The 12,884-nt window shown below is 31.0% G+C and overlaps 1 protein-coding gene across 8 annotated transcripts in view; it reads left to right on the top strand.

The window, feature by feature from the left end:
• The window catches only part of LOC137631177 (chloride channel protein 2-like), a 390,893-nt gene that overhangs the window by 296,849 nt on the left and 81,160 nt on the right, over positions 1-12,884 (top strand). For 5 of the 8 annotated variants that reach the window (XM_068362900.1, XM_068362893.1, XM_068362896.1 and 2 more), the window contains 3 exons: positions 7,789-7,920; positions 9,017-9,179; positions 12,525-12,640. In XM_068362900.1, the coding sequence (XP_068219001.1) occupies positions 7,789-7,920; positions 9,017-9,179; positions 12,525-12,640 (411 nt within the window). Of the gene's footprint in view, positions 1-1,876; positions 1,980-2,148; positions 2,252-7,788; positions 7,921-9,016; positions 9,180-12,524; positions 12,641-12,884 lie in introns of all 8 variants that reach the window. The other 3 variants (XM_068362894.1, XM_068362899.1, XM_068362895.1) reach the window with 2 other exon arrangements.

Consider the following 12,884-nt stretch of genomic DNA (forward strand, 5'->3'; position numbering starts at 1 on the left):
AAGTTTAGAAAAACTTGAACACTCAAAATGTCTATGAGAGAGAGGATGAATTACAAATACTTCAGGCAGGATAAAGAAATTCTGTTGAAGGACTCAAAAATGTGTGCAAACGTAGTAACACCAGATTTCCAAAATTTATAGTATACCATTTCAGATATGCAGGAATCACAAGATCAGATTTGATGGATAAAACAAGGAAATTTGAGATTGAATGTGAACAATTGAAAGGGCCTGGGAGAGGATTAGAACATAAGAGTAGAATCATAGTTTAATGGATGAATTGAGAGGTTCATTAGGAAAGAGTAGAGAGAACATAACTAGGAGGAAGACTACTAGAAATTGGGAGGGTATAAAACAGTCCAGTACAAAGTTTGAGACAATCTTATTGGAATGCTAGAAGCCTTAAGCAGAAAGATAGGTGATAGTGCCATATACCATATTCTGTCGATGAATTTAGAAATGGCAGGATAGGTGAGTTGGTGTTCTTTGTAGTCTTGCAGAGAAGATAACCTGACACCAGTATGTTAGGGAAAAAAGGAAACATTAGCACTATTCAGAACTCACGTTCAATAGATGTATTCAATGGTTTTTGAAATTGAGGATGTAGTTTTGTATATATCCTTCAAGTCAAGAGCATTACGAAGATAGTCTGAAGGATTAGAGCAGTTGCCTTGCTATTGCATGTTTTCAAGGAAACTAGATGAAGGATTTAGCTTTGCAAAAAAAAAAAAAAGACATGAAACCTAATTACAGGGATATTGCTAGGTATTGCATAGTTGTATCAGTTATTTTAGAATAATATCAATTAAATTTTATTGATTTATGGGCTTAACTTTCAGGTGATGAAATATTCCATGTATTGCATTAAAACTTTGGTGTCTGCATGACTGTATTTATTCAAAATAGTTATTAAAGGTAATACAAGATAAACTGTAAAATGTATAAGAACTTATTGTCTAGGTGTGATGTAATTAGGTAGGCTAATCTTTGGTTATACAATTCCTTCTCAGGACAAAATAAGTTTCGCATCATTAGAATTAATTCCTATCACTATACTATAATTTTATATTTCCTAAGATGTCATTACTTTATGATAAAAAGGTAGTGTATTGGAATTCTTACATAATTTCATTACAGTAATTGATTTTTGGTTTGTAGGTTTTATTGTTAAATGTTGAAGTCAAGCTGGCCAGTCATTTTTTAGATGATATATTTTGTCATTTGTCTCTGTGATAGTCTTTTTTTTTTTGTATTATATGGAGGTTGTCTTGTCACTGTATGCCTTTATAATTTATAAATTTAAACTTGGTAATGGAATGTAGCACATGCAGTGTGCCAATGCTGCAATTATGTGTAAAAAATTGTTTTCTAAATATGCTTTTAGCAGTCTCCAATATTCAAGATCGAGAAAGATCCTCTATTTTACAAGGTAAGGCATATACTATGGCAAATTCGTGAATGATTCATTGCATGTATGTTTATTCTCATTTGAATGTTTCAGAGCACAACCAATGTAGCCCATGTTCTGTACTATTTTGGAATAGCAATACATTTGCATGAATTTTCCTCAGTATAATGAAAGGAAAATTACTGTAGCTCTTTCAAAACTGTCAGTCTAAATTCTGTCATTTTAGACCTTGTACACCTTCTTTTGCACCTGCAGAGACTGTTACACACCTATTGAAGTTTTTACCACATCAGGAGCAGTAGGATGCTTTTTAAAAAAAGTTACTTGTTCTAAGTTGTGTCCATAGCATTGTTGTCTTCTCCCATCGGCCTTTCCAAGTGTCTCATCTACAACCATAAGTTTTGCTTCATCATTATCAGCTCTATTTGAGAAGGGATCTTCTAGGTGATTTGTCTTTTTATCTGTCAGCCGATTCGCATATGCCGTCTCGGTGACGCTCATCCTGCTTACTATCCAGTTTCCTGGTGCCTTGGGTCAGTTTATAGCAGCCCATCTATCAACCCATCACCAGGTAGGTCGTCATTAAAGTACAATTTTAAAACGACCACACCCCTACATGTGCGCCTAAGACTTTTTTTTGATAGCCATCCTATTTTTTAAAGGATTCCCAATCCTCCTTTTGAATCCTGAGCAACCTGGCATGGGGACTCCACCCCATGTGTTTCTTTCTCTGCCTGCAGCCGGTTGCTGTACCCTCTGATGTTAACAGTGGTCATCATGTCCATTACGTTCCCGGATGGTTTGGGCCAGTGCCTTGCTGCTCACCTGACCACACACCACCAAGTAAGCTTTACCCTGCAACCTTACTTTTGACATCCTGCAACTTGTTCAAATACAATCCAGTAGCAATGCTAAAATCCCATTTTTTTTTCTCTTTCTAATTTATTGTTTTGAGTTTTTTACATGGCATGTGTATCATAGTGGACAACTAAAAAGAAATTCACATGTTACCCTACGGTATTTCCTTTTATCTCCTTTTTGCTGTAATCATTATCAATTTCTATCAGCAGTTTAATCACATGTCACTTCATTATTTGTGTCATGTAGAAATTAGCATGATCTTTATGGTGCAGTAATATTGAATCATTAATAATACTGTTGTAGCTTATGCCAAATTTCTTGGATGAAAATAGTCATTTCATTTTATTCTGCTACTCTACTTTTCTGGCTTAGTTTTGCAATTAAAACTTATACTAGTCTTGTAGAGTAAAGAGGCTCTCTTAATTTTCGTTTACTAGCACAACTGACTCATGCAATAAAAAAAACAAGTTCCAAGGAACCCATAAAAATCTGGAAACTATTAGTTTGCTCCACTATATGTATTTGTTATCATCCAAATGCAGAACCTGCCAGAAAAACAATGATTTTAGCAGTACATGTACATTATTAGGAAATTTTGGTGTCGTGTTTCAAGAATGTATATATATATATATATATATATATATATATATATATATATATATATATATATATATATATATATATAATATATATATATATATATATATATATATATATATATATATATATATATATATATATATAATATATATATATATATATATATATATATATATATATATATATATATATATATATATATATATATATATATATATATATATATAAATATATATATATATATATATATATATATATATATAATATATATATATATATATATATATATATATATATATATATATATATATATATATATATATATATATATATATATATATATATATATATATATATATATATATATATATATATATATATATATATATATATATATATATATATATATATATATATATATATATATATATATATATATATATATATATATATATATATATATATATATATATATATATATATATATATATTATATATATATATATATATATATATATATATATATATATATATATATATATATATATATATATATATATATATATATATATATATATATATATATATATATATATATATATATATATATATATATATATATATATATATATATATATATATATATATATATATATATATATATATATATATATATATATATATATATATATATATATATATATATATATATATATATATATATATATATATATATATATATATATATATATATATATATATATATATATATATATATATATATATATATATATATATATATATATATATATATATATATATATATATATATATATATATATATATATATATATATATATATATATATATATATATATATATATATATATATATATATATATATATATATATATATATATATATATATATATATATATATATATATATATATATATATATATATATATATATATATATATATATATATATATATATATATATATATATATATATATATATATATATATATATATATATATATATATATATATATATATATATATATATATATATATATATATATATATATATATATATATATATATATATATATATATATATATATATACTATTCATGGTCAGGAAGAAGTGGTTGTATACAATTCCTTAATTGACACTTGCTGTGTATGTAGATGCTTATGGTAGGATTATTATTCAGGAAATTTTTTTATATCATTTGTCTCGACTTATGATCATATGTTTTATGATTAGTTTTATCAGTTATAACCAAGATATCTAGTTTACAGAAATTGTGCTTGGAAATCAGCATGATAGTAATATTTTTGTACTTGTCATAGAAAATATTTCTTTTTATGAAATTAATTGATTAGAGATTTTTTCTTTTGCTGTTAGTAGCGCCGATTTCATTAAAGAAAATCAAAACTTTAATAATAAAATTTATTTTGATACTCACCTGGTGTTCATAGGCTTCTTCTCTGGAGGCTCGGCTTTATTGACATATACCCTTAAAACAGAAAAAAATTCCATTTTCTTTCCTTTCAATAGACTTATGTTTTTAATAAGGTTAATGGAAAAAACCTAAGCTTGTTCACACTAGAGAACCTTTGTATTTTCAGTCTCTGAAATCAAAACTATTCCCTAGTCTCTAGACACCACAAGTCAATGGGGAGGAGGGGGGGGACATGTATATGAACATAGGTGAGTATAGAAATAACACATTTTATCATTAAAACTTTATTTCTATGAACCTCCTCTGATGCTCATATTGCTGACTCCCACACTATGATGGAGGTGTCATCAGTGAAGGAAAGAGGTTGATAATTTATAGTTTTAAAGTTATATGAAATAATTAAAATTCTAGACTCACTTGTAGTCTAGATTATTGATAACAAGCTATCCAGAATAAATTTCAAAATAGTGGACTTCAGATTGTCTCTCTAAAGGGTATCTTTTCTCCTAATAACAGATCTATATAACTCCAACAACTTTTAACTAAAACCAAGATTTTTGTTACATATGAAAGTTATAAATTAACTAAACTGAAAAAAAATTTGTAGACCACATTTCCAGCAGCCACTAAAGGACATAGAGCACAGCAATCTTGATAAGCTAACCAGGATTCTTTAAGAAAATGTTTTGCAAAACCAACATGATACTGCATTGAACTGTTGCTAAAACCCTTCCCAAAGAAAGATTTCTGCAAAAATTAAAAGATGTAGTTGCCCTTCTAATATCATGAATCCTAACTTTCACCTTGGTCTTGGGTGAAATTTTTTGAGATCTTGCATGATCAAACTTCTAACAATAATGGACATTAAGTTTTTGTGCAGTTAGTGATTTGGAACTGTAATCCCATGAAACAAATTAAGGACACTACCTCTAATGCTCATAGTTTTGTCCAAATAATACTGAATGACTTACTGGACAAAACATCATCATCCTTCTCCAAAGAGGGTTGTGAAAAAATTGTTATGAAGCTTGTATCCTTAAAATGGCCTCTAGCTCTGAAAGTAGGCAAAATAGATATTATCTCATGCTCCCTAAAGCCTACTTTAGAAGATAGTGTTTGTTGTTCACTTTTGAATTTAGCTGAAGCTAATGCCAATAACAAAAGATGTTTAGCTGTGAGATCTCTAAGTAAAAGATTCTCTTAACAGTTCAAAACTCTAATCTTATAAGTACTGTATAACCACATTCAAATTCCAAAAAAGATACCTAACAACTGGAGGTGTTTCAGTACTAAAAGCCTCAAATATTTCTACTATAATATCTGAAATGAATAAATTCAATCCCAGATACCAGAGTACAAAAGTAAGCATGGATATATATCTCTTAATTGTTGTAATTGAAATTATCTTTAAATAAAAAAGCAAATGTAAAAATTTAACTACTATTCAAACTCGTTTTAGTCATTGATACATTCCTAGATCTGCACTAATCAAAATAAACACTCCATTGTCTTAGATACAGATCATTGATAGACTGTGTTTTGGAACCTATGTTAGACAACCTAAAGGTCAGCAAAAGTCACGTTACTGAGAGTATAGCAGATAACCTCCATGCGATTACATGTAGCATGAAGGGGTTTGGATGAATCGCCTTTGAAATTAGTTTTCTGAGCTCACTGGTTTTGTATGGCAACCTTCTCAGACTACCCGACAACAGGCCTTAGATCTTTGAACCATTACCCATTTGGCCTGAAAAAGCAAAAGCAGGATTCCAAGTGTCACGATTTCATAATCCTAGGAGGAGATAGCAGATCCGTTGGCAGACACCAGACTGATATCAGCAGTCTCAGAATGATGTGGTCGAGCCTTTAACGGGGAAGGAGGCAGAAGGGAATGATAGGTAACAGTATCTACCAGAAAAGGCACCTTAGATCCTTGAATCGTACAAAAAGAAGAGATTATTTAATGGGAAGGCCACTGCCACAGGTGATAGCCTACTTAGCAGTACCCGTGAATCTGGAGAAGTAGAAGCACAATTGAGGGCGAGGGATGTTATCCAGTGGCAGTTGATGGCCTTGCTTAGGGTGAGGGAGTGGGGTGCCATAGATGGGAGGTGTGTGGCTTTGTTGCTGCCCAGTCATGTCATGAGGTGGGTGTTGATGTCTTACAGCATTTACCTCGGCTTTAGTCAGGGTTGCTGATGGCATTGTTAATGATTGAGAAGGGTCTGTCCATAAGGGCATCGACTTTAGCCAGCAGTTCTGTCATCAGCAGTATCGTCAGCGGAAAGGGCGGCTCTTGCAGGTTCTGCCAGATATTGTATCCAAAGGGGGTAAAGTAGGTTCACTTCATGAGGAGAACTGTTTGCAGCAGGCTGAAAATGAGCAATACTGATAATTTCTTTGAGGGCCATCGTGCCTTTTTATCCCTCGACAGTTGTTGAGAGGAAGTTCCATCAGGACGACATAGGTCGAACCCAAAAATACTGTTTTTTACCAATACTAGAATTATCATACAAAAGCATATGGTACATAAAGTAGATATTCTATATCGTACCAAACCCCAAGTAAAATCGTGCGTTTGGTAACCTTCGGTTCCAAAACCCTGACATTGCATTATTATCAATATCATTTTACAAGTGATGCTGCTTAACCAATAATACTGATAATAAGAAATATAAGGAAAAAGAAAGAGAATTCATTTTAACATTTAATGTAAAAGGCCAGGAAGCTTTAGCTTCAAAAGGGTAAATATTATGAAAGCCAGGTAAGGTCACTATAATTAAGTATCTTTTATCTAAATGTTTCACATCAGAAACTCACATATGTTAAAAACTTAATTTTTGTGCCTTGATTTTATTTGTGTAAAATCGTAATTATAAGAAGAGCAGAAGAGTAATTTTGGAATAACCAGTATAAACCTGAGAAATGTGAAAAAAGATGTGCCTAACTTATCTTGTTACTAAGCAACAACAATAAATAGAATTAGGATCTCTTTTTGGTGAAATATTTTACCTTTGAAAAGATGAATTCATATCGTGTTACATAAATATTGTGTGAGGTACTGCATAGTTTTTCATGACAATGGAAAGCAGCATTAGTCCTGCACTCTTTCTATCCCTTAGCAAGCATGATTATTTTTTGAAAAATGGCATTAAATGGCCGGAAATTTATAACTGGTCTTGTGATGTTTATTCTTATGCCTATTTAGTAGAGGTTTTCCAGCACCCAGTTGCATTTAAGCAAGATTATTTTTATTGATATTCTTCTTCACTACCGTGAAACATTTTTTATATTTTTTAATACTGATACTTGATAAAATTTTTGGATGAAGACTGTTCCAATTGCTCCTTCAGTTAGGAATATTTTCCTTTTCCTTTTTATGTGTATGAATTGGAGGTAAATGTAGCTGTATTTGACTGTATTTGACCCTCTTTATGAAATATTTCAGGTTGTGGAGCTGTTTAGCAATGTCACATGGACTAAGGAAGAACACTCAGTCCATGAATTTGAGATTGTAGAGAACTGGAGGACGCCGTGGACCGGAATCTTTGTTAACCTTCTTGTCTATATGACTTTTACAGTAGGTTGCTAACAGATTGAATTATCCTATAAAGCCTTTTATTTACATATATAGTTACTTTTATAAAATTATCCTTGTGAAACGTCAATAATTTAAGTCATGCCAAATTGTGTATCATTCATTATTCATGATAACAATTCATACTGTACTGTATTTTTGTGGTTTTCCAGATTTCTCTACTGACCATTCTTCTAAAGAACTCATGATTTGTATTTTCTTATTGGTGTATTTTTCTCTGTGCATCACCATTACTACTAACCTTTTTAGGATTTATTGTGCATGGAAAACCTCTAAAATAAGGGAAATTAATGAAAAAATTAATGGAATGATATTCTTTAGGTATGAAATGGGGGTAGATACTGTACATGTAAAGTGGATCATTTGCTTTTGTCTAGGGTGAGTCTGTAGCCTTGGTAAAGCATCTCGACCCCTTAAGGATCTTTAAGATTTTTGTCCTACAACTTTTTGTTTGATGTGCAGGGCAAAAAATTTTTAAAAATTTTGTTTGATCCCCTAATTGATTACTTCTGGGGTGTCAGATATTACCAAACTTTTATTTTTTTATGGCTGATAAATAGTAGACAGTCCAGGAAATAGACTAGATTGTGGCCATTGGGTCGTAGACTGTAGAATATGCAAGCTTATGTATTAAAATTTAAGGTTTAGTAAAATAGCTCAGTTGTACCTAGACAATGCTTGAATAAGTTTCCATTTACAGTAGTTTATTTCTTTGACTGCAGTTTTTATTTAGAATTCAATTCGTTTTAGGAAGAATAAAATTTTTGTTTTACAAATATTCTTTTAGAATGATGTGTATGAAAAATCAAAGCTTCTTTAATAGATATATCTCCAGTGTACAATATTGTTCTTGTTTTGTTTTTCACTATTATTTGACAATTTTTATGCAATTAAAAAAAAACCGAGTTTATAGTAAAGTTGAGTTATGCATATTACTAAGTTGTTACCAAAATATCTTCATTAAAATGATGCTATTAATTCATTATTTGCTATTGCTAATATTTTGTATTTCAGGGTATTTATTATAATTTCATAACAATAAACTGCATTTACCCATCTATTCAACTTCTCATTTCAGTTTGGTGGTAGTGTTCTTGCCAGTACTCTGCCAGTCCCATCAGGTATCTTCATTCCAGTGTTCAAAATCGGAGCTGCACTCGGCAGAATAATGGGAGAGGCAATGGCATGTACATTCCCAAATGGTTTGCGCTATGGAGGTCATAACCATATCATAATACCAGGTAATATTACAATTTATTTTGTTAATTTTTTTCATATTTTGAATTTAGTCAAAAGGGAATTATTTTGTAAATTTTAAAATCCACTGTAGTGGAAAGTTAATTTTTATACCTTATGTTTAGAATATTGAAGTTATCTAGTCTGTGTAGTATATCGTGTGTTAGTACCATGCTGATAGTATGACAGGGTAAATTGTATGTTTACCTGTATATGAAAGTACTGTAGTCTTGAAGAACTCACAAGAGTTTGATCGTAATCTGTCATACCTCTGAAGTTTGATGGATTTTTTCGCCATCCTGTAAATAGATAGGGCAATTCAATAGTACAACAGCCCCTGAGAGAGATATACCCAGCTCGAAATAGGGGTTGGTATATTGAATGTCGTTTGATAGGGAAAGTGGGATGATTCAAATAACTAATATATCTGATTGTGCATCAGCAAGTAAGCTATACTCAGCTTAACTTGGGGGAAATTTAAAAGATAAAACGGCATTGGATAATTCTAGCAAAAAGAAATAGACAGTGAATAAGATAAAGATTCAAGGCAACAGTTGGAAACTCCTTTTGAAAAACTGTTGAATAGGATTATGGACTTGTACTCTGACCATTTAGTTTTAGAAAGGAAACTTTATCAACTCAATACTGTATAAGGTTTCCACATTAATGTTGCCCGCAATTATTATTTTCCAGTTCAAGTTTCCTCCCGAAATGGAAGCAAGATAGAAAAGTTTCCTAATGGGTTAATAAAAAGACTTTAGCATCACAGTCCCCTTTGGTTGATTCCCTCCTTTAAAACTAAAGGAGGCTAAGATTTATTATGCAAGTAATTTTTCAATGTTAAAAGTCAATTCAAATTCTGAATCCTACCTAAATTTATTCATTGAACCAGCAGAACAAACACTAGTAAAATATGGGAAATTTTATTTTACACAGAGAATTCAGGGGTAGAGCCTTGAAATTAATTTGTGTCAAATTTAGAGTTTGAGAAAATACACAAGGACTTAGATGGGGTATTAGAGTTATTTAGATGTTTTGATAGAGCCATAACTGACTCTTCCATAGAATTATCTCAAGCTTACTGCAAATGATTCTAAAAAGCAGGGAACATTTTTGTTTTTTATTAGATAACAATGTGTCTAAAGCTCATAAGAACAAGTTAATTTCAGCTTCCATAATAGGTACCATTTTTTTTTTACTTGAGATAAGCCGTATAAATTATTTGATTAATTAAATACTGGGATACTAATCAAATCTGGCCAATTAGCCAATTGAAAATCCAAGATTGCAACAATTTTCCAAGATGTCTGCCAAATTAATCACCTGAAGTTGTTGCCTGCTTTAGAGGTAGAGTATTTGTTGATGTCTGATTTACATGATCTAGATATGGATTCCTATGTTTTTAAGCCTAACAAAGTAGATTTTGATGTGTATAAAGCAATATGGCATCCATTTTTTCAAAATTTTATTGTTTGTAAAACAAAGTGACATGTTTTTCAAGATTTTACTTTTTACAAAATGGCCACCAACTTATCCATTTTTTATTTTGTAAGCTTTGCACCACAATGTTTAAACCATGCCACTGGTTTTCTTGCTGCCATTACTTACAAACAAAGATGCATAGTGATATGCAGGGGAGTGCTGATTGTAAACACTTGCATGTTCCTTTGCAGCTATTCTTACAGGAACACTTTGTCTGTTTTCTACAGCTGTTTGTAATAAGGGTTAGTGTTGTCCAACATATCTGACATGATTCTCCTTTCTGTAAGTACTCCCGTTCAGCAGGACAGCTTGTGTCTGGATTGGATATGGTCCCCAGATGATCCCAGTCTGATATGCTGTAATAAAGAGGTTAATGTAGATCTTGTCATTGTAAGAGCAGACACAAAAGGCAAATATTTTTCAAAAGAAAAATATACTTCTGTCTTCAAAATACTTTACTTTGATAATATTTCCTTCAAACAGTCTGATAGATCTCATAGTATTTATCTGAGTTTTGATACTAACAAAGAGGTTAGGCTCTTTAATTAAAGAGGGAATGGGGACACTCCTTTCTCTTTAAGCTTTGTTTTTGCTACATCCTATGTAGTTACTTTTTGTTATATTAGGATTTTAAGGCCAATGCCATCTTTTGTGGTAGCCCAGAAATTAGTTTAATTCTTGGTTCAGAGTATTATTTCAGGCCTAACCTACCCTTTTCAAACCTTAACCTAACTTCTCAAGGGGTAACTACGGGTTTTACTGGGCTTTTAAGTAAAGTCTATTGAAACACTTTATCTACCAGATCTGAGTTATTATCAGAGGGCATCGAATTCTGTATTTACTTTGCCCTTCAACAGAGATAACAGTCTCGCATTTTCAATACTCTGCTTATACCTTATAGGCCAGAATACTTATCTAGATACTTTAGTACTTCTCTTGTGAAATAAGAAATCTTCACATATCATTACAACAGTTTTCCACTGTTCATCACGTGTTAAACAAGTTCAGGTTTTCTGGAAACAACAGAATGATGTTAATAGCTCGTTTCTGACTGCAGAATGAATAATTCACATATCTGATACCTATTGTCTGGGTGTCCAAGAAGGTTGCCATCTCTGATGTTTCAACAAAGAAAGCTATCATTGCCAAGAACTTATAATGCTCTATTATTGAAAGTTAGCTGATTGAAAGGATTCACTTCGACTGAATTTTGACATAGAAAGCTAGCAATGCCAAGAGCTTATAAAGCTGAATTATCTAAAGTTGGCTGATTATGTGAATTGTCTAAAGGTGGAGGGCTTGTCATTATTGTCGTCATCTCCATTACAACCAAGTAACCTAGTCTTTCCAGTCTTTTCCCCTGAGCTAACAGCATGTTCCTTTTAGTGCTTTACACTTTTGACTTTGCCATCAGCAATGAGATCTTTCCACTTTGTAATTTAAATCACGGTAATACACCAGGGAAATGCAAGTAATGAACTTTCAGAAAGAAATCCCGCACAAATTTCACATAGTAATTGCTAAGAAACCCAAGGGAAGACAACTTAATGCATAGTAAAATAACAAACATTGGAGTTAGTCTGGTCACTAGCTGGTAACTGAAGAAATTGGAGACAAAGAGAATGACATGTCATTTACTACTTACTACTAGAATACGCATCCTTTTATTAAGTGTATGTGTTTATTGAAGGGAAGAAAATGGGAAATTTTTTAAATTTTACAGGTAAAGGATGACTGAACTAAGCTTCTGGAGAAAAACAGTATGAACATTAGGTGAGTATAGAAATAGGACATTTAATTTTGAAAATTCTGCTTTGCTTCCTTATTGAAAACAGTTAATATTCATCTTTTTTCTTTTTACTTTTTAGGTGGATACTCAATTGTAGGAGCTGCTGCATTAGCTGGTGCTGTTACACATACTATTTCAACTTCTGTTATAGTGTTTGAACTTACTGGACAGATCACACACATTCTTCCAGTGATGGTAAGCAAATTCTATCTTCAGTAATCTATTGAGTATATTTCTTTGTTAAATTTCTTTCTTGTTTCTATTCAAGGAATGGATTCCTTGAGTAGAGAAAGTAAAATATCTTTGCTTAAATTGATGTATTGGAAGCAAGAAGCAAATGTTATCTCATATATACTTAGTCAGTAGATGAAATTGCTAACTCTAATCGTTTTTATTAACTTATCCTTTCGTGGCTTGATACATATATGGTTAATACATG

This window comes from Palaemon carinicauda, chromosome 39 (assembly GCF_036898095.1).
Source record: "Palaemon carinicauda isolate YSFRI2023 chromosome 39, ASM3689809v2, whole genome shotgun sequence".
NCBI lineage: Eukaryota > Metazoa > Arthropoda > Malacostraca > Decapoda > Palaemonidae > Palaemon > Palaemon carinicauda.